We start from the raw sequence: 25,692 nt of genomic DNA on the forward strand, positions 1-25,692 counted from the left end.
TTTTGTTAGCATATGTAACAAACTTAAATAGAAAATTTTAAGTTGTGTTAGCAGTGGACAAGAAATGTAGACTTTCAATAATTTCATAATCATTTACCTATGCCATATGCATATACATGATTCCAGGAGACCAGCTGGGGACATGGTAAAGGGGAAAGAGGTTCGGCTAATAAGATGGGCTGAATTAAACGTCCCTAGGGTATTCCATTTTCTGCTTTTTTGTTGTTGTCTGTCTGTAGTTTTAGTGGTACTGGGGTTTGAACTCAGGGCCTGGAACTTGTTAGACAGGTGCTCTACCACTTGAGCCACTCTACCAATAATCCTCCACCTGCCCCCTTAAAACCAAATCTAAGAAGCTTGCTCTGATGTCTCTGCTGACTTTGCTAACTTTATTTTGATAACTCATTTTATCAAATATGTTTGATCTTGGGGTGAAGACCTATTTTATCTTTTGTCATTTCTGTAAATTGTGTATAATAGGCCCAGAGTGCTTAATCTAGCTAGGCTGTGTTTGCAAGTAACTCAGTTATTAATAATTCTTATACCTAATAAGCCAGTATAAATTCGGGGGCCTTTTGCCTTTTTCTCCTTTCCAAGATTTCTATTCTAGTACTCATCTCCTGCTTCTCAGTGAGTTTTTAGTGAACCTGATTTTACTCTGGTGCTCTACCAGTAGCTTTGCATTCTCTAATTGTGCAGTATTGATTTTGTTTTATTCCTTAAAAATGTATTCCTTCATTTTGAACAGGATACACACATATATAGTACAAAATTCAAAAGTCATAAAAGAGTAATTGTTATACTTCTGCTTTTCATCCTCATGATCCCATTTTAATTATTGCTAGTTCCCTGTATATCTTTGAATATGCTTATACATCTGTTTTATCAGTTTTGGAAAATGTCTTAAGGCTTACAGCTATGAAAATGAAAGAGTCCATATGCTTACACCACCTCCTTCCTTCCTCTATACTGCTATACATGTTAGCTATGGTATTTCTTGCCTGTTGGCTTTTTTTTTTTTTTTTCCAGTTCTGAGGATTGACCTCAGAACCTTGTGCATGCTAGGCAAGAACTCTACAATGGAGTCACATCCCCAGCCCCTCTTGACTCTTTTTTTTTTTTTTTTGCAATACTGGAGTTTGAACTCAGGGCATCACACTTGTTAGGCAGGTGCTCTACCACTTAAGCCACTGTCAGCCCTTTTTTGTATTGGGTATTTTCAAGATAGGGTCTCTCAGACTATTTGCTCAGGCTGGCTTCAAACAGATCCTTGCTGGGCACTGGTGGTTCACAACTGTAATCCTAGCTACTTAGGAGGCAGAGATTAGGAGGAATGTGGTTTGAAGCCAGCCCAGGCAAATAGCTTGCAAGACCCTATCTCAAAAAAACCCACTACAAAAAAAGGACTGGTGAAGTGGCTCAAGGTATAGGCCCTGGTTCAAGCTCCAGTACTGCAAAAAACAAACAAATACCAAGATCCTCCTGATCTCTGCCTCTCAAGTAGCTAGGATTATAGATTTGAGGCTACCAGCACCAAGCCCTCTTGACTCCCTTTTAATGATTTACTTCCAGCTTCTTCACTTGTTTTTGCAGTCCTAGTCTGTTTTCAGCAAGACTCGCATCTTTTTTAATGTTTCTGAAATGACCTTCACTTCTCACATAGTTTATTTTTTTTAACACTTCTGTCCTGAGCTCTGTCTGTGTCATCTCCTCCAGTTGTCTCATCCTCTCTTCTTTGAACTATGAACATAAAGATGCATCTTTGCATCTCATGTTTTAAAATATACCAAGCCCTTTGAGTTTATTTGTTGTGATTATCATCTGTTTTATGTTAATTTCTCTCTCTCTCTCTCTTTTTTTTTTTGGTGTCTTTCATATGCCATTTGTTTTTCGTTTCCCCTCCTTTATTTTCCCCTCTGCTTTATTTTTTTGTAATATGTTTATGAAGAAGTTTCTTTTCTCTTTTTGAAGTGGTATTAGGATTTGGACTGAAAGCCTTGCATTTCATGAGCCATACCCTTAGCCCTTTTTGCTTTAGTTATTTTTCAGATAGGGTCTTGTGCTTTTCCCCTGGGGCCAGCCTTGGACAGCAATTCTCCTACCTCCATCTCTCATATAGCTGGGGTTGTAGGCATGTGCTGTCATCCCTGGCTTATTTCAATGAAATAATTATGTTCATAGAAAGTTGGAAACATAATAGGGAGGTCTCTTGTATGCTTTCCCCCCAGTAGTAACACCTTACATAACTATAGTACAGTCACAATCAGGAAATTGACATTTGTATAATCCACAGACCTTATTCCTAGCATTCCCCAATTTTTCATGCATTTAATGTGTGTGTGTGTGTGTAGGTCTACTATAACTCTTCCTTAGATGCATGTTGTTACGTGTTTTATCAATGAGCTACACCACCACCCCAGCCCCAGAGCCTGGCTCTTTCTTCCAGCTGCCTTCACTGCATTCAGTGGTCTTTGATGTCTCCGTTAGTTGAGGGAGGGTTGGCAGATCAGGTGATATTGAAACCACAGTTTTCTACTGAAGGTCCATTTTTTCTCTAGAAGACCTCATCTTCTCCTCTACTTTCATAGATTTTTGGAGTTTTTGGTGGTACTGGAGATTGAATTTAGAGAGTAGTATACCACTTGAGCCATACTCCCAGCCTGCTCTTTTGCTTTAGTTTATTTTTCAAGGGCCTCATGCTTTTTGCCCAGGGCTGGCTTCTGACCCACCATCCTTCCATCTCTGCCTCCTTCATAGCTGGGATTACAGGCATATACCACTATGCCCAGCCCTTTCTCTCCTTTTAGAAGGACCCCAGAGCCATTTCCATTACCAACGTCCTTTCAACATTCAACATCTGATTGAGGGCTTCCATTTTGCTGAGTTTCTCTGACTATCCTGATTTAACAAGACTTATGGGATAGTGCTATGTACCCACTCACCAGAGTCTCCAAGTGATCCCAAAGCTAAGGTGTTTGATATCCCTACCCACATCCAGAAGCTTCCTGTTTTCTTTAGATGGCCCCATCATTCTGGCAGTCATTTAACCACTTTGAGCCCCTGTGTTCGCATGTGTAGAGTGGGGGTTAAGGTCCCTTGTGAGGATTATAAGGATTAACTGAGATAATGCCTACTAATGTAGTTTCCTTGTTCCTTCTCCCTCCAGAATCTTTCACTGTGACATCAGTAGGTTCTGAGAATGAGATTTTCTCAGAATGAGGCTTCCAGCAGTTTCTGGTAGAGCAGGAGTGAAAGAAGCTCTTGCTTGCCATTGAGGGAAGCTGTTTGTTTCTAGTATAACTGGTTTCTTGGAGGAAGGTGTGTTGTCCTCCCCTTGAAAGGCAAAGGGCTAGTTGTAATATTTGCCAATTCAGGAACCATGAGGAGATATATGGTGTCTTATCCCTGGCAGCTCCTGAAGAAGGAACTGGTGAGGAGGGTCAAGGAATCTGGGAGGGAATTCCTGAGAAGACTGAAAAATAAGCATTGAGGAAGGAAGAGGCAGATGAAGTAGAGGCCTTGGATAAACGATGGCCATTTTTTTGCCTTTTGGAGTCACAGCATGACACAAAGAAGGGAGGTCCAAACAAGGCTCAAAAGGGCTGAATTCTGACCCCTGCCCTATTGCCCACTAACACCTAAACATGAGGCAAGCCCCAGGCTATACTCTGAGCCCAGAGTCCCATTCCATACCCACCCTTCCTGCTACTGAGAGCCAGTAAAAAACAAGGTGAGTCCATAGGTGATCTGTGGACTCTGGAGCCAGACTGCCTAGGTTTAGATCCTAAACCCTAAACAAGTTACTTGGTTTGCTCTGCCTTTGCTTTCTCCTCTGTAAAGGGTAATGATAATATTAGGATTTACTGCTAAATTTACTGTTAAGGATCAAATGAAATAAAACATGTTAGAATAATGCCTGGCAATAGTTAATTATACTCAGTAAATATTAATCTTATTAATAAAGTACCTTACCATTTATTCATTTATTTTTGATGGTACTGAGAATTGAACTTAGGGCCTTACACTTGCTAAGCAAGTGTTATAGCACTTGAGCTAGGCGCTAGCCCCCCTCCCCTCACATATTTCCTTTAGATATCTATTTTTTGTGTTTTTGGTTTCTTGAGACTGGATCTCAATATGTAGTCCAGACTGGGCTTGAACTTGCTATGTAGCTCAGGCTAGCTTTGAACTCTTAATTCTTCTGCCTCAGCCTCACAAGTGTTAGGATTACAGGCATGTACCACTACACCTGGCTAGATACCTAGTTTCTTTGTCTTTTTTTTTTTTGGTGGTACTGGGGGTTAAACTTGGCCTCATGTTTAAAGTACTCTGCTACTTGAGCCACACCCCCAGCCCTTATGTACTTAACTTTTAATGAAATAGAACATTACAGTTGCAGTTAGAGCACTTTTACCACCCCATTCCCTTTTATTTCTCTTCACTTAACAACCACTTTCCTGAAGTTAGTGTCATTCTTCCTATTTATTTTTATATATTTTTCATATGTATATATCCATAAACAATATATATTATGCAGCATACTTTTTAAAAAGGACACCATAAATGCCATCATAGTTCTCTTTTCCCCACCCTCAAAATGGTTTCAGCTCTATCCACATTGACCTACAGAGATCTAGTGCTATGTTCAGTCCTGTGACCTGTACCATATGTATTGGCCCCTTTTATGGACACTTTGTTTTCAGACATTCACTGCTATCACACAATGCTGCTATAAGCATCCTTATGGCTATCTCCTTGTACACATGTGAGTTTTTCTAAAGAGTACACACAAAATGAATACAATTCCTTGATGGTACACACATCCCCAGCTTTATAAAATGTTGTCAAATTGCTCTACAACATTTTTGTATCATGTTCCCCAGTTCTCCAATGACAGATGTAAAATAGCATCTTATTACTTTAATTTACATTGCTACTATTTCTAGTGATGTTAAGAATCTTTTCACAGTGTAGGGCTCAATGGGAGAGCACATGCTTAGCATCTGTGAGACCCTGGGTTCCATCCCTAGCACCACAAGAAATGTTACTGATTTGTAGCTGATTCAAATTTTCCTTTGAATTACTTGTTCATATCCTTTGTTCATTTTGCTATCATGGGTTACTTGTATTTTTCTTATAACTGATAGGATTTTTTTTTAAAGTTCTGGATAGTAATCTTCTGTTTATTACATGCATGGAAAGAAAATATGTTCTCTCAGTCTGTGTTTTGTCTTTTCACTTTGTTTATGATGTATTTATTAACAGAAATTAAGAAGCAAAATTTTTAATTTAGTTTTGCATTTTTTAAGTTATGAAAATTTTCACACATAAAACTTGAAAGAATATGTGTAATCGTTACCCATTGAATCTGTCAGTCAATGGCCTGTCATATTTTTTATGTGTATATTTGCTAAGTCATTTGAAACTAAATTGTATACTTTATGACATTTTCAAAATAAGGATACTATTCTATATAACCACAATACCATTATACTAAGAAACTTAACACTAAATTCTGTAATATCATCTAATATATAGTCATACTCAGTTTCCTCATTTGTCCCCTAAAATGTCTTTTATCGCTTGTTATCATGAACCAAGGTCCAATCAAGGTTCATACTTTCCATTTGCTTTTATGTCTCTTGATTTCTTTTTTTCTGTTTTATACTGGGGTTTGAACTCAGGATGTCATGCTTGCTAGGCAGGTATGCTATCACTTGAGCCATTTTGCCAGCCCTTGCTTTTTTTCTTAATCTAAAACAGCCCCCACACCTTGTTTTCCCTAGAAGATCAACTTTTTGAAGAAATGGGTTAGTTGACTTATAGATTGTTCTATATTGTGAATTTTCTCCTGTCCTCCATATTTGCCTAGCTCGTCCTTACTCCCAAGTTCATTTAGGAATCTAGAGGCCAATTTGTCCTCAGTCTAATTCCAAATACTCAGGGAAAAGATAGGTGACTCCTTTTGGATTAAATGTTATATTACTATTCTATGGCTCTTGGAACAAATCACCATAATTTAATGACTTAAAACAACACAAATTTCTTAGCTTCCAATGCAATAGGCTAGTTGTCTAAAACAGTTCTCTGGGCTAAAATCAAGGTGTCAGGGTCTGTGGATGTGTAGAGTACTTACCTAGCATGTGCAAGGCCCTGAAGTCCATCCCAAAAATAAATAAATAAGCATCATGCAAACAAATAAATAAAAGTAGACTCAAAGTGTTAGCAGGGATGCATTCCTACCTCAAGGCTCTAGGGAAGAATCTAGTCCTTACCTTTGCTGTTTCTAAAGACCACCACATTCCTTGGCTTGTAGGTTCTTCCTCTTCTTCAAAACCAGCAGTGTTGTCTCTTTCTGACCATTTATTCCTCAGATCTATCTGATATCACAGTTCAGGCTCTTGGCCAGGTATCGGTGGCTCATGTCTGTAATCCTAGCTACTCAGAAGGCAGAGATCAGGAGGATCGTGGTTTGAAGCCAGTCCCAGACAAATAGTTCACAAGACCCTATCTCGAAAAAACCCATCACAAAAAAAGGACTGGTGGAGTGGCTCAAGGTGTAGGCCTTGAGTTCAAATCCCAGTAGTGCCAAAAAAAAAAAAAAAGTTCAGGCTGTTGGTATTATCCCCACACTGCCTGCAATTACTTGAGTCCCTTTTTTTTCCTCAGCAGAAGTGAAGGACTTGACATTCAGCCAATGGTGTGCTAGTGAGTGTTTAACAGCTGGCTCCTGGATTGGAGAATGTCTTGATTTGTAGTAGCTGCCAGATTCTGTGGCATAAATACTCCCAGAATGACTGGTTTTAAGCTACCAACATAATTTTAACAGGTTTGCAAAACTTCCTGAGAGGACTGTAGGTGTAGCTCAGTGGTAAACTCTTGGCCTGGCATGTGTGAAGCCCCGGGTTCAATCCTGAGACAGTAAAAAACAAAAAACAAAACTTGAGAATGTAACCATCACTTCAGCACACCACTGTATTTTATCCTGTTAAATTTCACCTTGTTCAGAGCCATCTAGCCTGCTGTTGACAACAGATGGTTTCCATTGATCGTGTTTGCTTTGTTTCCATAGGGGCTGTACCAGCTTACCATGGATATCATAATGATGATCCGAGTGTGTAAAATGTTTCGCCAAGGCCTCAGAGGATTCCGGGAATATCAAATCATTGAGACTGCTCACAGAAAGCACCCTATCTTCTCCTTCTGGGATGTAAGCAGTGGGGAGCAACAGGACTATTAGGATTTAAGGGGTTCAATAAATAGCATCCCACTTCTTAGCCTATGCTCTTTCAACTGAGAAGGAAGATACGCGTAAAGCAGATAGGAGCTCCACCTATCACCTTTCTTAATGACAGACTTACTTAGGAGAGGGTGTGATATCATCAAGCAAGAGGGTTATCTAATCCTGAACCCCAGAATTAGACAGCTTTTCATACCCAGTAGCAAGCAGCAGTGGATGATGTGTGTTTCTAATGTGACAGTGCAATAGCCGATGGCTGCCCTGCACCCAGGGCAGAGAAGGGCCGAGTAGATTATGGGTTCAGAGGAGTAAAAAAGGGGATGATCCTGTCCAGTTTCTCCTTCCAACTCACCAAGGAGTTTGTTCCTCCTTCTCCAGGTGGAAGTAAAGAGACTAGTAGTATTCTATTCATACACCTCCCTCTATGTGGAAAGAAAAGAGGAAGAAGTCTGTGTTCCAAACATGGTCATAACGGAGCTAGAAGTATGAGTGCCACACACTGTATACAATCTCTACTTTCTTTCCTATCCTCCCACTTAAATGAAGGGAACATTTTCAGGGCCGTGTTCACTGTGGTAACCCTGCTTTCCAGATTTTCTAGATGGTCCCAGTTTAAAATATCTTATCCCAGTAGTAGATCATGAACTATTTTTGGCTCAGAAATGGTGAAAAGTTGGTCATCATTCCGTTAACTTGTCCTTGTTTCCCAAAGGTATATTCATTACTACTTGGTGTGTTACCCAGGGCTTCGGCACTTCCTTAACTAATACCTGGAAAAGTCCTGCTCATTTTCCTTCTGTGCCAGGAGTGACTAGACTCAGTGGCCTGCCCTCTGCCTCTATCAATTCACTACAATACATTTCCTAAAATAGTTTTAGAAGGATAGTTGCTGAAGAATGGGGCATAGGGGTGGTGAGGGGAGGAGAAATGGCAGAGGGGAGAAGCAGCAGGTGATCTAACTAGTGGGAGTGGCTAAGTTAAGATAGAGCAGGAAGTAGGGCCTATGAACCAACTGGAGAGGAAGGATATGCCCTTTCTAAATACCTTCAGATTCATCTTTTTTTTTTTTTTTTTTGGCAGTACTGGAGCTTACTTACACTTGTTAGGCAGGCGTTTTACCACTTGAGCCACACCCCAACCCTTTTTTACTTTTAGTTATTTTTTTTAGATAGGGTCTTATGTTTTTCCTGGGGGCCAGCGTTGGACTTCAGTCCCTCTACCTATGCCTCCTGTGTAGCTGGAATTACAGGTATGCACCAAGATTCATCTATTTTAAGATACTATGCTGCCATACCAAACAATTCTACAGTTGGGTCACAAGATGGAGTAGAAGAATTGTAACCTGGGAGACTCAGGCTTGTTCTCAGGGAAGATGTTCTGATTCTTTGGGTGGTCAGGGGATTTTGGCTCCAAGAACACTGGGACTGATGCAGCTGGAAGCTGAAGACCCACAGTGAGGCTTGGCATCAGAGAAGTGTGAGACCAAACCCAACCACATTGCCCAGCCAGAGTGGACTTGAGGAGAGCAGAAGCCTCACAGGGGCTTATCTTGCTCTCAAGTGGAGAGCTGGAGCTGGAGCACAGGGTAAGGTGTAGAGATTGGTTTTTAGTAGAGTATGTGAATCTGGATATTTCTGAGCACCATCTCTTCCTTCATAAGCTTCCTGGAGAAGCACCACATGGATACAAAATGATAAAGGAGGTAGAGGAGAAGGCAGGGATCTGAGTGGACTTGGAAACAATTCAAGGTATGCCCAGAGAGAAGAATGGGCTCCCTGGTTTGGCCTGAGATAATGGTCAGGGCCTTGTTTGTCTTTTTCATCCTCCCCTGCCTCTTACTACATATTTCCTACTCTTTGCACATATTCTCTTCATCTGTCAGATGATAGGGTTGGATTAGATCATCCCTGAGATCTCTTACCCCTTCTCTTCTTGGCCATGTTCTAGATAAAAATTTGGGTTCAGATCCCAGCTTGACCATTTACTTGATGTAGTCTTTGGGCAAGTTCCTTTACCCACCCTAAGTCTGATGGTGGGTCTAGGGCTTGATAAAACTGGTTTGTCCTAATGACTAAACAGTAAGATAAGGAAGATGTGCCATGCTTGGCTCACTATACACATTTAGCAATATTTATATTCCTTCATTTTTCCCCCTCCTGCTTTCCTGCTTGGTTGCTTCCTTCCCCTCTTCTTTTTCTCTCTCCATCCTTCTCTGTTTTCTCTGTGCCCTCTCTTCTGTCTCCCCAACCTTATGTTTCTGTGCCTTCACAATACTGTTGTTAGGAGGTCTTCCATGGCTTCCTGCACACCACAGTGGCCCAGGTTCACAGGAAGGCTTCAATGAAGAATTCCAGGGGCAGTTTTGCTGACTCTCTCTCTTCTCCTGACCTCCTTTCTTTCAGAAAAAGAAGCAAGGCCGAATTACATTTGATACTTTGGATTTCGTTGCAGAGGAGGTATGCATAGGTCTAACCTTTCTGTGCAGGAATTTTCTGTCTGCACCATGGGCTTGAAGAAGCACTGGGCTTGGGTCTGAAAAAGCTGATTTGGGTCCAGGTTCTGCCACCAGTCCAATGTGTCACCCTGAACTGGCTTTATAGAAGAGCTTCCTCATAAAGTAGATAACTCCACTGATTCTTTCCTGCCCTAGCATTAACAAAACTGAGTACCATGAACCAGATATCATTGTATAGATGAGGGGAACCAATGGGGGATCCTGGGATTGGACTCATGGGAAAACAAAAGAAAGCAAAACTGAGGATGTGAGAGGCCCAGACAAAGGAGAAAAAAGCCAGGTGATAGGGAAAGCCTTAGGCTATGTGAATTCTTTTTTTTTTTCCCCCTCTGGTACTGGGGTTTGAACTCAGGACCTATACCTTGAGCCATTCTGTCAGCTCTTTTTTTATGATTTTTTTTTTAAGATAGAGTCTTCTGAACTATTTGCCTGGTCTGTCTTTGAACCATGATCCTCCTGAGCTCTGCCTCCTAAGCACCTAGGATTACAGGTATAACCACCAGTGCCTGGCTAGGCTGTGTGAATTCTGTTTCTCCTTGAACTCTCAGAGATGCTGGGCACACTGGTTCCCCACCTGGGTATTGGACACCCTTCAAGAGTTTTCCCATTCTGATGAAGGAATGAATGCCTTTATTTCTCTGCGAGGCTTTGGGCTGTGTGACTTGTTCTCTGAATTTCAAGCATCATTGTTATCTTCCTTACTTCTACCCACCAAATCCTGGATTTTAAATTAAAATTTAAAATCCAACTTTAAAAGTAAAGGAACCTACCTATTTATAGGAAAAGCTGAAATTCTCATAGATCTGACTTGACCCAGGTCTGGAGTAGCCATATTGTTTTTTCTCTCAGGTAAAGAGAACAGAACTTTATAACTGGTACCAGGACCAGTTACCTTTGCCCATCCCCTGTCCTACCCCTTTCCTGCCTTGGAGATAAGGGATAGTTATATGTCCTGCTTTTCCTGGGCACAATCTAACTTTTCATGTCCTCTCATGGATGAAGCATAATCAGATGTCATTCAAATCATGTGTTTCTTCTGATATTGGGCATGGACGGTTACCCAATTTTACCCTTCAGCTAAGAGAAACCAGGAGCCTGAGTCACAGAACTCTAGAGCTGAGGGCAAATCTATGCATAGCAATTGAGAAAGAGAAGAGGGCAGAGGGAAAAACCCATTGTTACAGTCACAGCCTATAGGTGGCAGTCCATCTAGTCATGTCTGACTGGTACCAATACAGGGAGCATCATCTTGGCTGAGACAAGGGCAAAGGTCTCCCCTGATTGCAGTGTGCATGTGCTGAGGGGACCATGCCGGGCCCTGGAACTCAGGGAGGCCCTGTATTGCTGGAGGAGGTAGCATATAAGCCTTGGCACAGGGCAGTTCTACTTATAATCCTGCCTGACTTTCTTCCTTTGTCAAGTGGGAATAACAATTCTTTGGCTGGGTGAGGATGCAGTGAAAAGGGAGTGCAAGATGCTTATTTATCCTGATGCCTGGTATGTAATAAGCCCTCAGTAAATGTCACCCACTATAGTATGGGGAACAGGAAAGCATACAAGAAGGAATGTGGGAATTTGCCAGCTAGGGTTCTGTGTATCAGTCTGATCCTCTCTCCCCAGGGTCACTTCCCTCCAAGGGCCATTCAGATCACACAGAAGAAGCCTTCCTGGAGGACAGAGCATGAGATCCAGGCCCTCTGCAATGTTCTGCAGGTTCTGGATAGCTACCGGAACTATGAAGAGCCCCTACAGCTGCTTCTGGCCAAGGTCATGCGCTTTGAACGGTTAGTGAGTTCCTCCTGGGCTAGGGCAGGAGGAACTTGGCTGAGATATGGCAGGTCTTGCCCATCCTTCTGAGGATATCAGCCATGAAGTCTTCTGTCAGTTCAACTGAGTGATCACTGTTATGGTGGCAACTCAGCTGAGTTAACCTAAAGAGGTGACCTAGAATTAAGAGTCATTAAACCTGGAGATGGTCTGGTGGGAATGTCTGAAAGAATCTGGTTCAATTCCCTCACTTTTCAAATGGGAAAACTGAGGTCTAGGGTGGGGGGAGAAGACTTATCCTAGGGACCCAGTGTCTTAATCTATGTTCTGTTGTTAGTAACATAATACCACAGACTGAGCAAGTTACAAAGAGACTGATTTCAGCCAGGCACAGTGACTCATGCCTGTAATCCCAGCTTCTCAGGAGGTGGAGATTGAGATGACCATGCTTATAGGCCAGCCCGGGCAAAAAAGGGATACCCCAGTGTATTGTGTTTTAATCAATACACTGGGCGTGGTAGTGCATACCTGTGGTTCCAGCTATGTGGGAGGCCTTAGGTAGTAGAATCTCAGTCTGACTGAGGACAACCTGAGTGAAAACATAAAAACCTACTGGAAAAACAACTAAAGGATAAAAAAATTGAAGGTGTGACTCAAGGTAGAGTACTTGTCTGAGGACTTGACTTCAAACCCTATTTACCATCAGAAAAAAAAGAGACTGATTTCAGCTCATGGTCTGGTCCATGGTTGAAGGGTCACTTCTGGTGATGACCTTCTTGCTGGCAGAGAATTAAGGCATCATGTATAGACAGCATATTTGTATCCCCTGATCTATCTCTCTCCTTACAAAGCCATCAGCAAAAAAACCAAAAACAAAACAAAGCCACCAGCATTCAGTTGGGGCTTAACTCTGATGCCTTATCTAATCTTGTATGTGTGAGTGCATGCATGTATATTGAGGTCAAACCCAGGGCTTTGTGCATATTCAGTATGTGCTCTAGCCGCTGAGCTACATCTCATCTTTTTTTTGTTTTGTTCTGTGGTACTGGGGTTTAAACTCAGGGTCTACGCCTTGAGCCACTCCACCAGCCCTTTTTTGTGTTGGGTATTTTTGAAATATGGTCTTGAGAACTGTTTGTCTGGGCTGGCTTCAAACTGCCTCCTGAGTAGCTAGGATTACAGGTGTGAGCCCTTGGCACCCAACTTTTTTTTTTTTGAGACTGTCTTACTATGTAGCTCAGGCTTGTGTAGAACTCACTAGGTAGTCTGGACTAGCCTTGCACTCTTGATCCTCCTGCTTCAGTCTCCTGAGTACTGGGATTACGGGGTTGGTATTTTGTTTTGGCAGTACTGCAGTTTGAACTCAGGGTCCCAGGCTTGCTAGGCAGGCACTATAACACTGCCTGTCCCCTAGCCCTTGAGCTACACCCTTAGCCCTTTTTCCCCAGCTGTTTTTCAGATAGAGTCTCACACTTTTGATCTAGGTCAGCCTTGGACCTGGATCCTTCTACCACCACCTCCTGAGTAGCTGGGATTATAAGTATGTATCACCATGCCTGGCTTATTCTTTGAGAGAAGAGCTCACTAACCTTTTGTCCTTGCTGGCCTGGAACCATAATCTTCCTATCTCGGCCACAGGCTTGGTAATCTTAAAGATCTCCCAAAAGCCTCACCTCTAAACACTGTAGTAGGATTAAGTTTCTACCCTCTTTATACCTCACAATGGGGATCAAACTCCAACATGAGTTTCAGAAGGGACAAACTACATTCAAATTCAAACCATAGCATCCAGAAAACAAGGAGCATAGCTGAAACTCAAATCCAGGCCCTAAAAGACAGAATGAATCACAGGTAACTGTACTCTGTCCAAGTGGGTACTTGAATGAGAAAAACAATTGCATCCCTATTTTTATTAATTCTACATGAAAGTTATCATTTCCTTCCATCTTTAATGTAGGCAACAAGCCACTGTACTATTAGCCACACCTGTGACTTTTTTCTTTTTGAGACAGGGTCTCACTCTGTAGCCCAGATTGACTTTGAACTCTTGATCCTCCTGCCTCAGCCTCCCGAGTGCTGGGATTACAGATGTATAGCACTGGGCATGGTACACCCAGCACTTGTGACTTTTTCATTGAAAGAAATCACAGATATTTTCTTGTTTTGTTCAAATTGTACCAAGTTCTTGAAAAAAATTTATATTCATCACATCTTCAAAATCAGGGTAGTTAATGATTTTCTGCTCGTTCTTGTTATTCAGTACCTTAAAAGACATGCGTATATGTTATAATTGTGGGTTTTGTTTTTGTTTTTTGGCAGTTCTACAGTTTGAACTCAGGGCCTCAAACTTGCTAGGCAGGTGCTTTATCACTTAAGCCATACCACCAGCTCTTTTTTTGTGTGTTGGGTGTTTTTGGGGTAGGGTCTCATGTTTTGCCTGGGCTGGCCTTGAACCTACATTCTCCTGATTTCTGCCTCTGGAGTAGCTAGGATTACAGGTGTGAGCCACCAGCCCCCAGATCCAATTGCGTTAGTTTTTATTTTTTTATTTTTTGGTACTGGGGTTAGAATTCAGGGCCTCGTACTTGCTAGGCAGGTGTTCTACCACTTGAGGCACTCCACCAGCCCTCCAACTGTGGATTTTTAAAAACATTTAACTGTGGATCCTGCTGAATTTTATTTTACGTATCTAAAACATTAATTTGTGAAGGTTTCACCAGACTTTTGAAGGGTCCATGGCACAGAAAGTGCCATGTAAATACCTGTACTGGAGAAGTCTAAGAGGAACATGTGGAAGTATTGCCATTTTCTAGACATCTCAGTGGCTTCCTAGGAGCAGTTTAGCACAATATTTGAAGTTAGCCTATTTGAAAATTCAGGACATATAATCACTATAAGTTTGTACTTTAATTCCCTCCTTCATAAAGGTCACAGTCTACCACATAAATAAAACTATCTTCAGGTCAGGGCCTTTTATGACTGGTGCCAGATGCTTCAGAGGAAAGCTGGCTTTGTCATGAGTTTCACAGAAGAGGTTATGTTAGAACAGAATCAAACTGACAAGTGGAGGTGTAGCCAGGATTTTTCAGGCTGATACAGCTGTTTGATTTGTTGTAGTTCAGGAGAGAAGAGCCAGTTACTATTATCTATGAAGACTCCACAGCAGGCAGAGTGGTGTCAAGGTGAGAAAAAGAATTGTGAGGCTAGAAAGTCAATGCCACATCTGCCTCAGTGGGACCTCAGGCAAGCTACTTAGCCTTTCTGAGTCTCAGTATCCTCTTCAGTGAAATAAGGATAACAAAATGGACTGTACTAAACATGAGATTCTTGGGAAGACCAAGTGAGATAGTGATCGTTAAAGCCCTCAGCTAGTTGTGAGTTATTTCTGGTATTGGCAGTTAGCAGCTTGGACAGAATTCTTCCATTTGCTAGTATGAGAAAACCCAGTTCCAGGGAATGCATTGATGGCTCATCTGAAAAGTCTTGAGATAGTTCTTCTGCTCCATGCTTAGCTGGACTCAGAAGCTCAATGTCAGCAGGACCCAGCGTCTGGCTTTCTGTCTCTTCTTATCTCTTGACGTTCATTCTTATAAGGCTCCTTCTCAGCCATCTTTTCCTCTCATAGTTGCAAGATGGCTGCCATGGTCATAGCACCTAATTTCCATCTTCCAGTTTTATTCTGACAGGAAAGAATCACTCAAGTGAGAGGTTTAGGGTTAGTTTTTCCTGAAACAAATTGTCTTTAACTGAGTCATCAGTGTGATCTGGGTTTAAGAACTAAATCCTCTTTTGGGCTGGGCATGGATCTGAGTGCTTCTACCTTAATGGTGCTCAGTTGGGTAGTGAGCTACTGGGGATCATGCCAACACTGTTTATCTGTCTCTTTTTAGGCATGTTCATCTGTATTTCACAGACAAGAGAAACTGAACCTCAGAGAGGGGAGAGATAGGTGCCCAATGTCACACAGCTAAGAGTGGAACCAGGATTTGGATCCTGGCAGCTTTCAGCATCTTTTCACTCATTTATTCCACTATAGTTCACTGAACATGTGCTAGATGTCTAAGCATGTACAGCAGCCAGACAGACCAACAAAGTCTTTGCTTTCAGGAGGTTTCAGTTGAACAGAGGCAGGTAGTGAGGGTCTGGCTTGATGGAATGCTCTGAAGTCCCTTCTAGTCCAAGCCTATACATTCCCACATCAGAACAAAGAGCACAGCCAGTTCAGAGCTTTTCCCAGCATGGATTAGCCTCCCTATTGCTAATTAGTAGGCTATGGTCTTTTCCCAGGTTTGGTCGCAGGCGTGTGATCGTCAAGAAAGGACAGAGGGGCAACAGTTTTTATTTCATCTACCTGGGCACAGTTGCAGTGACCGAAGATGAGGACGGCAGTAGTGCCTTCCTAGACCCACATCCAACATTGCTGTACAAAGGAGGCTGTTTCGGAGTAAGCCCAGGGGAAGAGCCTTGCTTCCTGAGCTAGGGTTGGGGTATGACAGGAATCCTGCTCCTGCCTCTTAAGCAGGCCCTGTCCTGCCTTATCCTGTATTGAAGTCACCCATCCTGTGTGGACCCCAGAGCCTTTACCTATCAAATGCTGAATGAGTTAGACCAGGTAATGTCCAAAGTTGACCTCTTTACCAGATGCTTAAGAAGTATATTCCCTGTTTAACTCCTCAGAGACACAGTGACTCCAAGGCCAGACTTTGCCAACTTCCTTTTTTCTGCCTGTTGCTTCTTTTTCCACTAGCATAGTAGATAAAAAGGGACCTGCATTCGGGAACTGAGCGGGAAGTATGGAGGGAACCAAGGAGCTTATTGTCTGTGAAGGACAGATTTCTGGGGGAAAACAGAGACCAGGAAGGACTGTGAGCAGGAAGCTGGAGGTGACCTCATGCTTGCCCTTGTTCCTACTCACCCAACAGGAAATGGGCCTTCTGAGTGCAGGAGTAAGGAGAGCCACTGTGGTCTGCATGGAGGAAACAGAGTTCCTGGTTGTTGACCGTGAAGACTTCCTTGCCAATAAACTAGATGATGAAATTCAGAAGGAGTCTCAGTATCGATTTGGATTTTTTAGGTAACTCCATTTCATTAAACATCTTTCCCCCTTCCTTGTTCGTTAGTACTTGACTTTGCCCTTGACCCAGTGGGAAACATATCAGATACTGTTCTCTTGGCCTGGAATGTTCTGGACTACTCACCTCTCACCCAACTTCTCTGTCTAGTCAAACTCCTAGTAGATCTTCAGGTGTCAGTTTGTGGGATAGTAAAAATAAGAATAGCTAACAGATTGAACACTTGCGGACAAGGCAGTTTGCTAAGCGCTTGGTACCACTTGTCACATCCCATCTCAGATTCATGCCCAATGAGTTTATTTTTCTATTTTCCTCAGTTTATAACCAAGGCTCAGAACAATGACGTGCCCAAAATGTCTGATTCAGAAGTCTCTAGGCCTCACCCTCCTACTTCACTAATCCAAACCATCTGTTCTCACCCCAGAATAGAGAGGGTACTCTGATTATGCTTCTGTTGTACCCTCTGTTTCTTTAAAGCGCCCCCCCCACCCACACACTGTGCTTTTTTTTTTTTAAGGAAAGGGTCTTGCTCTGTAGCTCAGATTGGCCTCAAACTCTTAATCCTCCTGCCTCAGCCTCTCCAATTCAGGGATTATAGGAGTGAACCACCAAGCCCAACTCACATTGTAATTCTTGATTGTATAATAATTTATAGTTTACATGCCCCATCAGACAGCAATATGCTGACAGGTACCAGATTTATCCTTTTCATCATTGTAATCTTCCTATTGTCATGGTGCCAGGCGTATGTGATGCTCAACAAACAAATATTGAATAAATAAATAACAAGATATAAATAATTTCAGCCATGTCAGAAAGAAGGCTCCAAAGCACCTTATCTATGGGTACCATCTATAACAATCAAAAAGCAGAGCTCATATATAAAAAAAGATTTTTGTTTTGAATACAAACATGAGAAGCCACATCAGGATGCATAAACTAAATCCCATTTACCTATTCTTAGTTATTTGCCTTTCTGTAAAATAGTGAAAACCCAGTAAAGTATTTGCACTGGCTCCGAAAATACAGGTGGCTATAGAGAAACTTGCTGGATATTAGGGGTCTAGTCCCTTGTAACTGGAACTTAAAATAAGTAGTGTCATGAAGGGGATGGGGTCTGGGAAAGGGGGTTTTAGCTCTGAAGGGAAGGGCAGCTAATTTTTTCAAACTGTGGAAAAATAAGTGTCACTTAAACTCTCAGCTCTTGCTTTTTAAAAGGAAAATTCTAACTGGGCATTGTGGTACACACCTGTAATTCCAACTACTTGGGAGATAGACGCAGGAGAATGAAAAGTTTGAGGCCGGCCCTGGCAAAGTTTGTGAAACCCTATCTCATAATAAAAAGAAGCAAAAAAGGGCTGGGGGCATGGCTTGAGAAGTAGAACACTTACCTCTCCTGCGTGATGTCGTGGGTTCAATTTTCAATAACACACACACGCACACACAGAAAATTCCATTGACAAAGTAAATTTGGTAGAGTTTATCTGAAGAGTTATCCAGGCTGAATATACAGGGCCTTCTGCATCAGCCAAAGCTCATTATCATGATTAGACTATTGATCTGAACTGCAAGCCCAGACCAGGGCCCCAGTCCAAGTGCATTGCTTCCAGCAAATTCTAACAGTTATCAATGATGTCACTATGGCTAGGTCACTTTATCTCTCTGAGCTTTAGCCACCTGCTCTATAAACGGGTAGGGATGCCTGTCTTCCACAGTCTTAAGGATAGAAAGAGATGATCTTGGTAAGGGTGTGACCCCTTACGTGGTATAGCAGATACTCTTCCTGTGGTGACCCTGCTTTTATTCCTGTCTCTTCAGACCGCTGTGCCTCTTCTACTTTGGTACTATGAATTGAACTCAGCACTTTTGAGGCCTAAATCACCTTAAGTTCACCCCAATTAACTAACTCAGTCATCCTGAATCAGTTGAGCTCTGAGTCCATATGTGTTGCAGCTGACAAAGTCTAAGATCGTTGTTAAACTTGAACCACTTTATGAGGGAAGGCATGATGCATGAGGTTAGGGGAAGGGATGGCCATAGTGGTGTGGGCCTTCAGTCACAGGGAACAAGAAGCAAAAAGAGGAGAGTCCAGGTAGGGCACAGTGACACTTGCCTGTAATACCAGCTACTTAGGAGTTGGAGATTGAGAGGATCACAATTCAATGCCAACCTGGGCAAAAAGTTAGTGAGACCCCATTGCAACCAAAATCTAGACATGGTGGTACACGCCTCTTAGCCTAGATACATGGGAAGCATAAATAGAAGAATTGCTGTCCTTTCTGGCCCAGGCAAAAGCACGAGATCCTATCTGAAAATTAACTAAAGCAAAAGGGCTGGGGATGTGGCTCAAGTGGTAGAGCATCTGACTAGCAAGCAAGGGTGCTGAGTCAACCCCCAGAGACACCAAAGTAAATGAGTGAATGAATGAATGAGTGAATAGAGTCCAGATGTTCCTCCTTCCCCCTGGCCCAGGCCCTAGTATCTGAAGTCACTGGGCCAGAGGAAGATGGGTTGGATTGAGATGCCAGAGCCAAAGGTAGCACCAGGACTGCTGGGCAGGGGGATTGGGTAGTTAGTGAGCTAAAGTTGAGAAACTATCCAGATAGGTGTTCCTGAGAATGGGACAAGCTTACAGAGCCACAGGGATGCGGGGCATGGCCATGATGGAGTCAGAGAGAAGGTTCCCGGGTGGAGGAGCAGAAGTAAGAAAAGCGGGAGCTGGATCATCCCATGGATAGCTGGGACAGCAAAAAGGGGCACTTGGCTGGAGGGAAGGGCCTTGAGAAAGAGGATGTAGGAGATTGTCTGCAGTCTAGGTGAGGCGGCTGGGTGAGTAGTGGTGAAAATCTTCTACCCCTTGTATTTTCAAGAGTTGAAGAACATGGTCCCTTTCTGGAAGGTACTGAGATCTAGATTCCTTTCATGTGTGACAGAGGGCAATGACTTCTAACAGGCTTTTTCCCCTCAGGAGTTTGGATCTATTTAAATCGTGGTCTGATGAGAAACTCTGGCACCTCGTAACCCTGGGGAAGGTAGAGAAGTTCTCCCATGGGCAACTGGTTTCAAAAGACTTTGTAGACTCATCCTTCCTCATGTTTATCTGCAAGGTGAGAAGTCAGGGGTGGGGCAGTGAAACTGGAAACTACAGGCCTAACATAATGTCCTATGGCCAGGCACACAGGGTCGAGCAGTTCACTTTCTTTTTTGACCTTCACATCCTAGCTATAAAAGACAATGTCCTGATTTGGCCTGCCTGCCTCAGAGGGTTGTTGTGAACTGAGATGTATAGTAGCTCTCCATTTTTGGGGGGATACTTTCCAGGACCTCCAGTATATGTCTGAAACTGAATGGTACCTAATCCTCTATGTGCTATGTTTTTTCGTGTGTGTGTGTGTATGATAAAGTTTAATTTATAAATTAGGCACAGTTAGGGGTTAATAATAACTAATCATAAAATAGAACAATTATAGAGGAATACACTGTAATAAAAGTTACATGAATGGCCTCTGAAAATATCTTACTGTACTATACTCACCCTTCTTGTGATGACGTGAGATGATTTTTAAAGGAAGCATTTTATGGCTTCTCTTTGGCATATCTGAGTTGCCAGCATCATTAACTACTGTTGTGATGTGGGGCTATTATTAAGTAAAATAAAGTTTACTTGAACACAAACACTGGCATACCAAGACAGTCAATCTGATAACCATGACAACTACCATGTAACTAATAGGTAGATAGTGTATACATGGACACTCTGAACAAAGGAATTACTAATATTCCAGGAGGACAGAGTAGGGTAGCAAGAAATTTAATCATGCTACTCGGAATCATGTACAATTTTAAACTTATAAATTGTATATTTCTGGAATTTTCATTTAATATTTTTGAACTATGCTAGACCATTGGGTAACTGAAACCACAGATAAGGTCTTTGGTTATGCTTACTTGTTTTATCTCATTTCAGTCATAGCCCTAAAGATGTTAGTATAGTCATTATTCCCCTTTTACAGAGGTGGAAACTGAAGCACAGGAAGATTAAATGGCTATCCAAGGTCACATAGTTGAGGGGCAGAGGCAAGGATCAACTCAGGTTTGTCTGACCCTAAAGCTCTTCTCAGGAGCTGAGATTTGAGTTGCCTAGTCAGTTCCTTACATTGTAAGTCACCACAGACATTTTTGAGTTCTTGCCAAGGTCATTATACATTATGCAGAATAGGATCTGGAGGGATACAGAGATGGAAAAAAGGACTGGGAGTGTGGCTCAAGTGGTAGAGTGCTTGCCTAGCAAGTATGAGGCCCTGATTTCAAAATCCCAGTATTCCCAGTATTACAAAAAAAAGAAAAAGAGTAAAAACAAGGATGGAAAAGACTGGTTATCTCTCTCTCTCTCTCTCTTTCTCTTTCTCTCTCAATAAATTATGAGCATAGAGAGACAAAGCTAGGTATAAACTATGGGAGTTCCAAGAATTCAGAAGAGGAAATTCCCCACAGGCTGGAGATTTAAAATAAGGTTTCCTGTATGAGGGGAAGAGGAAGATGAGCCTTAACATATTGAATCATTAGACAAAAGCAGGGGGCAAGATTGATTGCATACTGAAGCTGACATGTACTGGCATACAAGAGCTGATTGTTAAATTTTACTACATATTTTTTTAGTATTTGGGTTTAAACTCAAGGCCTTGCACTTGGCAGGCAGGTGCTGTACCACTTGAGCTACACCCAGCCCAGAGGTTCTTTTATGTCTATTTGGTAAAAATACTGTACAATTGTGTGCATCTCTTCCAAACCCCACATTAATGTTGCTACTGAAAAATCAGCCACGGTAGGAGCATTTTACACAATGAGGATCAACGAACACCCTATGTCAGGTCTTGATTTATGGCTTTGCTGACTGTCTTTAGAAAGCGATAAAAGAAAATGTTTAAATACAGATTAAATTTGAAAGTGGGCTGAGTCTAAAGCCATTACACAGAAAAGAAGGAATTTTAGGAAATATTCTTCCAGTATTTAGTAACTATTACTTGATTCATCATAGAACTTGCACTATGGGTGAACAAGTGATGTTCCACTATACCTAGTACCAAAGCTAAAGGAAGTTTTGATTTAATGAATATAATTAATGTGAAGGTGAGACATAGTTGACCAGTTAATCACAAATGAGATTTAACAACAGTTAAAATTATTGGGAAACAGTGAATCAAGATGCAACTTCATTTATCAAGTGATGGTTGAGTTGTGACTGTAAATTGGCCCTGAATAAGAGTTCAACCAACACCAATAAAAATATTCTGGGAGGATTTATTAGCTATATGGAATCTCCAGGAAAGCTGTATCATATTTATTACTTACAAATTTTGGTGGTAAACCTTTTTTTTCAGTGCTGGGGATTGAACCTAGGGCCATATACATACCAAGCAAGTGCTCTGCCACTGAGCTATATCCCCAGCCCTTGGTTTTGTTTGTTTTTTGAAAACAGGGTCTTGTTATAAAGCTCAGGCTGGCCTTGAACTCTCCATTGGATCCAACTTCCACCTCCCCAGTGCTGGGATTACAGGCATGTACCACCACACCTGGCTTGACACATCCTTTGTAATAATAACATGTATATGTTTACATTTTTTCAGAGCAGCAATTGTTAGACTGGCAGCACCACTAGTGGTGTGCGTAATTCTGGGGCCAGTCTCAAAGAACAAGATCGTCTCTTGCTAATAGGTGTAGAAAGGAAGTTATTGCAGTACGTTGAATGGGTTACAGCTTTACTGGCTAATGGAGGAATGGGAAAACTTCAGAAACAGACCCTAAACTGAAAATAATTCCTAAAGAGCTTCAAAGCATAGGTCAGAACTGGACTGCCATGAGTGCTGCTACCCTGCCATGTTCAAGAAGCTACTTATATAGCCATCACCTTGAATAACAAAATGGATGACTGGTGCTTCCCACACCATTCTGTGCTCAAGTGCACTATACTGGTGGAACCCAAATCACATCCAGGACCTTTGCTGTGAGGGGACTTGGAAAACGAAGTGATTGGCCTCCAAACTCTACACATTAAAAAGGAATTGGATGGTGGGGATGAGGCCATTACCAACTGAAGTGTGGACCAAGCACATGGTAGGGATATGCCTGGGGTGAATATGACATGTTTGAAGACTTTTTTTTTTTCTTGGTGGGACTAGGGTTTGAACTTACGGCTTTGTGCTTGCAAAGAAGGTGCTGTACTGCTTGAGCCACACTTCCAGTCCATTTTTTCTGGTTATTTTTGGAGATGGGGGTCTCACAACTATTTGCCCAGGCTGACCTTGAGCCACAATCTTTTCAGTCTCAGCCTCCGAAGTAGCAGAAGCCGGCTGAAGTAGCCCAGCCGTATTTGGAGACTCTTGATATGGCACATGAGAAGTGGGAGAGGGGTTAGAGAATATAAAGCAGAAAGCCCTGAAGATCAACTTGAATCATTTGCAGTTCCCTTCTCCTTCCCGATATGTGCTTCCTCCTTCCTAAAATTTCACTTCTAGAACCATGTAATGCCATAGGTCCCCAAATTTAACTCTTAGCTCTTTAATACTATACAGGCAGGACAAATGAGGGTCAGAGATGAGTGATAAGGGATATAAATTTAAGACTTCTTTAATCAGCATAAAGATTATATTATTTTTATTTATTTATTTATTTATTTATTTATTTATTTATTTATTTTGGCAGTACTGGGTTTGAACTCGGCCTCATGTTACATAGGTGCTCTACCACTTGAACCACTCCATCAGCCCATGATGATTACATTTAGAGCAGCAAAAAAATGAGGATTTTTAAAAATCTGGCAGCACCAGGAATTGAACTCAGGGCCTCATGCTTGCTAGGCAGGTGCTCTACCACTTGAACTACACCCCAGCCCTAGGAGTTTTTATTTTTGTTATTTATTTATTTATTTGCAGTACTGGGTTTTGAACTCAGGAACTTCACCTTGAACCAGTCCACCAGCCCTTTTTTGTGTTGGCTATTTTTGAGATAGGGTCTCGTGAACTACTAGCCCAGGCTGGCTTCTAACTGTGATCCTCCTGATCTCCGCCTCCTGAGTAGCTAGGATTACAGGCGTGAGCCACTGGCACCTGGCTTATTTTTGTTTTTTAGATAGGGTCTCAAACTCTTGATTGGCCTCAAACTCTTGATTCTATCTCAGCATTCTAAGTGCTAGGATTATAGCTGTACATTCCCTTGTCCAGCTAGAGATGATTCTTAATCTGTTTTTACCTCCATTTCTTCATCATAAAAGTCTGGCAATGAGAACAAGTTTAGCACATGCCTAATTAACATTTGTCTGATAATCCAGTGCTTCTCAAGTATAGCCAGACCAGCAGTATCAGCATCTGGAAGCTCATTAAAATGCAGATTCTCAAGCCCAACCAAGAACTATCAGATGAAACCTCTGGAAGGGAGGTTTCAGTAAGTAACAAGCCGTCCAGGGATTCACATGCACGCTAAAGTTGGAGAACCCTTGATCTAAGAGAGGAGTTTTTTAAAACGTAAATTTCTGTCTCACCCTAGAGACATGCCCCAGGTACTCAATGCTTGGATTTCATTCTGAGAAAAGTAATACAGAGGTCATTTTGTGACAGCATTTGGGGACTCGGAGCCAGCAAATAGGTTTGGTTTGGCCTTTACAGTGTTTCACTAAAATCTGATCATTGGTGTGAAGCTTTTGCATAGAATTATGATTTCTGGCTTTGGAAATTCAGAAGGAGACAGCAAGCTAGATTCCACCCCCCTGGCAGGAATTGAGAAGCGTCCGTCTCCTGTAAAGAGAGCACTCCTTTTTTTTTTTTTTTTACTTTTATTTCCTGTAGACCTGCCCGTTTAGTGTTCTTTTGGAGGCGGGGAGACCCTGCAATCCCAACTCCCATGCTTTACTATTACTGCCACTAGAGGGCGAAGTCAGGAGCTGGTGGTTGGGTTTTCTTGGGACAACTTATGTTGGGAAACATGATTCCTGCTAGTATAGCAAGCATAATTAATGCCCAATATCAAACCTTTCTGAGCAGCTTGTCGTTTGGGTAGGCGTGAAATTCTTACCTCCAAAGATTCAGAAGTAATTAAAGACCCAGAGAGACTTCCAAGAGGAAACTGTTCATATTTATCTGGTACCTCTGGTTCTTGGGTGATTAATGTTTGTTGAATGAATGTTGAATAAAGCTCCAAGCACAATGCCGGGCATATAATAAGGGCTCACTAAATATCTGTTCCTTTCTTCTCCTTCCTCTCCTGTCTCTTCAACAATTGGGCTTCAGTCATTTGTAATGCATCTCCTAGAGTTCCTAATAAAAATGGTAAAATGTTATAAAGATAGGAAATAAAAAGGAGAAATGTCCTTCCTTCCTTCCTCCCTTTCCTTTTTCTTTATTCTTTCTTTAGTGCTGGGCATTGAACCCAGTGCTTCACATGCTAGGCAAGTGCTCTACCACAGAGGTATACACCCTAGTTCTTACCTGTCAGATCAGCAAAGATTAAAAGGATTCTGAAAACCTAGTGTTGGCAAAGATGTAACAGGCTCTGTCATGCACTGTTGAGGGAATAGAAACTGAGCTAACCTTTCTGGAGGGAAGTTTGGCAATGTGTAACAAAATTTATTTATTTATTTATTTATTTATTTTTGTGGTACTGGGGCTTGAACTCAGGGCCTACATCTTGAACCACTCCACTAACCCTTTTTTGTGAAGGATTTTTTCAAGATAGAGTCTCGCAGACTACCCAGGGCTGGCTTTGAACTTCAATTCTCCTGATCTCTGCCTCCTGAGTAGCTAGGTTTATAGGTGTGAGCCACTGGCACCTGGCCTATGTAATAGAATTTAAAACATGCATGTTTTTAGGAATTATTCCCAAACTGGTAATCAAACATGGGTATCAAATAAATTAGGATAAACTACATTGTGTTGCATTTATAAGCAATTCTCAAGTCTCAATGGAGTGACTAACCAAGATTTATTCCTTAATCACACTACTTACCAAGAGCAAGTCACCAAGTCACCAGAAAGTTCTTGTTTTTTTATGGCTACTCAGGGGCCCACAGAACTGGAGATTATCTCTCTTGCTCCTCTTTTTATTTT

The 25,692-nt window shown here is 41.9% G+C and overlaps 1 protein-coding gene across 6 annotated transcripts in view; it reads left to right on the forward strand.

Annotated features, from left to right (window-relative positions):
- Nucleotides 1-25,692, forward strand: part of Cnbd2 (cyclic nucleotide binding domain containing 2) — a 71,325-nt gene that overhangs the window by 6,897 nt on the left and 38,736 nt on the right. For 5 of the 6 annotated variants that reach the window (XM_074074665.1, XM_074074666.1, XM_074074669.1 and 2 more), the window contains 6 exons: nt 7,073-7,210; nt 9,643-9,696; nt 11,376-11,539; nt 15,810-15,966; nt 16,445-16,596; nt 19,563-19,701. In XM_074074665.1, coding sequence (XP_073930766.1) covers nt 7,073-7,210; nt 9,643-9,696; nt 11,376-11,539; nt 15,810-15,966; nt 16,445-16,596; nt 19,563-19,701 — 804 coding nt within the window. Of the gene's footprint in view, nt 1-3,364; nt 3,431-7,072; nt 7,211-9,642; nt 9,697-11,375; nt 11,540-15,809; nt 15,967-16,444; nt 16,597-19,562; nt 19,702-25,692 lie in introns of those variants that run through there. The other variant, XM_074074670.1, reaches the window with a different exon arrangement.

The sequence above is a fragment of the Castor canadensis genome, chromosome 5 (assembly GCF_047511655.1).
Source record: "Castor canadensis chromosome 5, mCasCan1.hap1v2, whole genome shotgun sequence".
NCBI classification, from domain to species: Eukaryota; Metazoa; Chordata; class Mammalia; order Rodentia; family Castoridae; genus Castor; species Castor canadensis.